The following is a 5,000-nucleotide window of genomic DNA, read 5'->3' as shown; positions in this document are numbered from 1 at the left end:
CTTCGATCATACTAATAATGATAACGATGATAATGATAATGATGATGATGGTAATGATAATGATTATGATTATGATTATGATGATGACTATGATGATGATGATGTGTCAATACGTTTCTAGCAATAGGGTAGCAATAGCTGACGTTCCTTGCACTCCATATGGTGTACGGAAGCAGAACAGAAAGAACAGAATAAAACCCCGTAAAATCCATCAATCCCCAATCCTTCATTAATCGAGACGAACGCACATAGACACCGAGAAGTTACAAGTAACTCGAGATACAGATAGTAGTGAGGGATATGTTATCGGGCGCAGCGTCGAGCTCGAAGTGTAGTGCCATTTGTATGATACACACTTCCCCTTGACTTGGATGAACGTACGTGGTTCCTTTCAGTTTAACGGTTAAACGGAACGGCTTGCAGAACGGTGAAAATATCAAAATATAACCGGGAAATCGACTAACACTAACAGCAAGTAAAACGGAAGCATTGACAATGGAACAATGCGCGGACATCATGTGGACATGAAAGAGAGCGAGGAAGAACGCTGACGTAAGATAAGTGGTGGAGAGAAGAAAAAGCGATAAAGCAAATTGACACTTTGTATAGTAAATGGAAACAAAAGTCGATAAACTCATAAACGTTATTTTAAGAAACTTAAATTTAAAAAGACAAAAACTAAACAAAACGAACAAACATCCAAAACAGTGCGCCTAGAGCTGTATATGTGTAAGCCCAGAGGCAGCAGCTGGCACATAAGTGAAGGAGAGAAAGGGGTGGAAGGAGCAGTCTCAGTCGCGAATATCTGTAAAACACACAAAACCACACATCAAAGGTAAATAGAGAAAGTTAAATAGATAAGACAGTGCATAAGAAAAAGAAAAACAAAAAAGGAATGAAAAATAAGAAAAAAAAAACAATAAAAGACACACCAAAAACCAGCAACACACCCTCATACAACAAAACACTCAACCATCACCACCCTATTACATCGACAGACAGACAGACAGTACAGACACACCCACAGACACATTTTTAACATCTTAAACGATTGAATTGAAACTGTGGAAAGCAAGTATTTACTTATGTGAGTAATTTAAATAAATTGAAAACCATGAAACAATCGTAACAAACTCCTGTGTGTTGCCAATCTGCGTGTTATGCGCAGCGTGTTCTTTCTGTTTTGTCTAACATTTGTCCACGCTCTCGCTTAACCTCGAATTCGCATTTGTTTTGAATGTAGCACTGGCCGCGTTACTGGCAAAGGCCAAAGAACAAAAACTCGATATAAACTCAATTTCCCTTCTCCTCGTTTTACTTCACAGTGGTTGAGATGGCCAAGATAGCGCTTGGACTGGTGCCAACGTCTTCCTCCGCATCGAAGAGCAGTGCCAGCAAAGGTAGCCTTAGTGGTGGCAGCAGCAGCAGCAGCGATCCTCAGCCCGGCTCCCGGAGTACAGAAACCGGTGCCACCGGTGCTAGTGGCGGCCATATAGTGAGTTCGGTGGCGAAGCGTGGTCGACTGCTGATACGGCAGCAGCGCATCAAAAAGGAAAGCGATTCATCCTCATCCGGCCAGCAACCGTACGAACCGGATACGCCGTCCGACGACAATAGTCCCACGGCGATCGTGTACGGTCAGCAGCATCTGCTGACCGTACCGTCTGCGCACCATCGGTTCGAGCGCCAGGTATCAGAACCAATCATGCCCCTATCGGGGTCTGCCGCATCTTCCGTGATCGGTGGACCGATCTCGTCCACCGGAGCAGACGGTCGCCAGGGACACGAGCGATCGTCGACGACGACGGCGACGGGTCAGCTACTCTCGGTTCCGTCTCATCAACCGTATCTGGTGAAGCAACACTCCCATCCATTGCTCCCGAGCCAAACCAGCTCAGCCATAAGCCACACGGCGATCACCGGTCAGTCCTTCCAAACGATCACCTCCTATACGCTTCAGCGGCAGCTCTCTCATCCGGCCACGGTAGGACAGACACCATTAACGCTGGTGACGAGCAGTTCTGGCTCGACACACTATCTCACGCCTTCCTCCTCGTTGAAAACCGATTCCGACGAGGAAGGTGGCAGTAACGTAACGGTGACGCTCTCATCCACCTCCTCCTCTTCCGCTTCCTCCTCTTCATCTACCTCGACCACCACCACTACCACCGCCAACACCACCACCATCATCCCGACTATCCAGCTGCAGCCCATTGGCGATCGTCCAGTGATCGAAGGAAGCCCGACGGTAGTGGTGGTACCCGCCGATCCAGTACCGGCGACAACCAGCAGTAACAGCGGAAGTGTACTATCGACGATCACATCGATCAGCTCAACGCCGTCCGGTTCGATACGCGTGAAGGGTGAAGAACTGTCACGATCCATCTCGACGCCATTGGTAAGCCAATAAACCTCATTCTGCCATTGCAGAGACTGAGATTGATTTACTATTAACTTTAACCTCCTTTTGTAGACTTCATCCCGTTCGTCCGATATTCCCGGGCTCGACAATCCGCGATCGAGCCACTGCCCGGTTGTGCGTGAAGGGCCCGCCCTAGGTTGTAATTTCTGCTGGAACACGATCGATGCGCACGGGCGCATACTGCGACGAAAAACGAAGTACCACTGCCCAGAATGTCAGACGAATCTGTGCATCGTACCGTGCTTCCAGGAATATCACGAGCGGCAATCGGCCGAAAATTTGGCGTCAACCGGTGATGGCAGTAGTAGCGGCGGCGGTAGCAGTAGCAGTGTTACAAAATCTGGACTACGGCACTACGCCAAGTCGGGATCGATGTAAAGGCGAGGTGTTTGTTGTTTGTCACGCCGGTGATCGACCGAGCAGCTGTCGCTGCAGGTTCGTATCAGGCGAAATTTTTAATTTTTGGGAGAACGATCGAGTGCGAGCATGTAATTCCTTTTGGGGAGACCCCAAAAGGATGAAGCGTGTGTCTCTCGGTTCTCATTTCTTGGTCAGCATTGTTCAGATTGTTGTGAGATGTTGAAGGGGAGTTAGCGGCGATGGCGTGTTTCTAAAGCGGACGCGCCTACTTTGTTATACAAGCAACTGTGTACTGTACAAAGGTGTTGGTAATTTTACATACTAGATGTTGCACACACTCCACACACGACGAACGAGGCTTGCTTGTTTTGAAGCAGAGGGTAACGAGTTTTTTTTTGCGTCAGTGGATTTTTGCGGAAAGGTGTGCAGCTTATCTCCGTTGTACACGTGCGTCTGTATGTGTGGTTGTACGTGTTCGTGTGCGCTTATACTCAGAGATAATTAGATGACTGCTTCGAGTTTGAAATGAATGAAATAGAAAGCAGTGGGTAAACCCTCTAGGGGTGCAGGAGGCCAGTTTAATGTGTCCATCCAGAAATGGAAAACCGAACGACTTCTTTTTGTCGAAACAAACCGAGACCGATCCACCAATTAGATTTGCGATCAATTTCGTGGGTTTCGCTTGAAGTATACTTTAATAAATAGTTGACCCGTCTGTAGAAAGTGTCCGTGGATTGTAGTAGCTGTGCACCCCTAAGGTTGCATAGAGATGAAGAAAAAAAGAAATAAACATTACTAGATGTACAATGCATAAATCCTACTACTACTTTACCAGTTAATAGAACGTACCTGAGACAAATCCGTAGCATTCATGTGGAGACAAATGGGAGGAGCGGGCGAGGCACAAGTTCGAGGAAGGGGAAGACCACACGTTAGGAACACATTAAGTAAGCTCGTTACCAGTAGTAGTACAGGATATCCGTAAAACAAAACAGATGAAATTTATGTCTGTGAATAAAAACTAGAGACCTACAGAAACAAAATGAGGATACACGGTAGGGGGCAAAAATGGCAATCTGCCCGGCCAGATAATTTTATAGGCGATATTTCAACCAAATACGACGTACATACCAATCAATGATACCAGTACACTTCACTGTTGTGTGTTTATTTGTGCTGTTATAAAAAAACGTGAAAAAGTGAGGAAATCCTAATTATTGCGCCCTAAACACAAAAGTGTCCTTCGTTAAGCGGCGATGGCCTCGGCTGCCAACTCGCTCCACCATTTTCATTAACTGGCTCACTAGATTGAACTTTGTAACTTGCAACAAAAATCAGCGGGTCCGCAGCAGCCATCGATTTGGCTACTAGGCTACCAGTGTGTGTGCTGGTTAACGAAAAACGATTGCCAGTGCGTTTTCGTGAGGGGCAGAACGTACAAATTTTTCGTCCATATTTGAGGGGTTGCAACCGATTCGAAGACCGAGGGAAATCGTATAGTGTGAAGTCTCTATGCAAACATAAGAACCAGCACACACACATTAGGCAGGTATTTGGTAAAGTGAGAACACAAAAAAAAACAAATATATCAGGATAACGTGATTTAAGATGATTCAGGCATTGTTGATAAGGCACATGTTGTCCGTCGTCCGTTTGTAGCGCAAGACTGGTTGCGGAAGACGTTTGGTCGAAGCTCAGTTGTGCTTCGAACAATTGGACTTAATTCATCCATCCTTTGCAATCAACCAGCCATTCGCTCAACCGTATAATGTTGGAAATGCCGATCACTGTAGCTCACAATTTGGAACTTGAATAATTAATTGTAGACTTTGTTTGGTCATCGAAAGTTTATGGTATTCATGCGGGATGTATTTTAAAGATATAGCCGCTATAGACTGTCCGTGACGATGCGCAACTGCTGGACGCTGTGCGGTGACTTTGCAAGTAGTACAAACTATTTCCGATAAAGCAGGGCATAAAACAGCTGAATAAAAACAGGAGGAAGAAATGGGCAAGCGTTTTTTGGGAAGCAAGGACGTTACGAGGAGGACAGATATTTTCCGGTGTATGCAGGGATTGGAGAGCTAAACATGTATATGAATGTGTGTATGCGTGTGGTTGTGTGTGCGCGTGTGCGTGTATCTATAGCGACAAAATGTACCTTTCCCGATGTGGAAGTGAAAATTGAACGAACTAATAAAGCTGTTTGAATGGATTG

The 5,000-nt window shown here is 45.9% G+C and overlaps 1 protein-coding gene across 7 annotated transcripts in view; it reads left to right on the top strand.

Annotated features, from left to right (window-relative positions):
* The window catches only part of LOC125955271 (transcription factor GAGA), a 45,794-nt gene that overhangs the window by 40,734 nt on the left and 60 nt on the right, over nt 1-5,000 (top strand). For 5 of the 7 annotated variants that reach the window (XM_049686348.1, XM_049686349.1, XM_049686347.1 and 2 more), the window contains exon 6: nt 1-972. This exon is cut by the window's left edge and continues 2,758 nt beyond it. Coding sequence is in view for 2 of the 7 variants with exons in the window: in XM_049686352.1 (XP_049542309.1) it covers nt 1,326-2,398; nt 2,474-2,800 (1,400 nt within the window). In the remaining 5 variants the exon portion in view is untranslated. Of the gene's footprint in view, nt 973-1,325; nt 2,399-2,473 lie in introns of those variants that run through there. The other 2 variants (XM_049686353.1, XM_049686352.1) reach the window with 2 other exon arrangements.

The sequence above is a fragment of the Anopheles darlingi genome, chromosome 3, assembly GCF_943734745.1.
Source record: "Anopheles darlingi chromosome 3, idAnoDarlMG_H_01, whole genome shotgun sequence".
Taxonomy (NCBI): Eukaryota; Metazoa; Arthropoda; class Insecta; order Diptera; family Culicidae; genus Anopheles; species Anopheles darlingi.
Note: the sequence above shows the minus strand (reverse complement) of the source record. Positions and strands in the feature narration are given on the sequence as shown.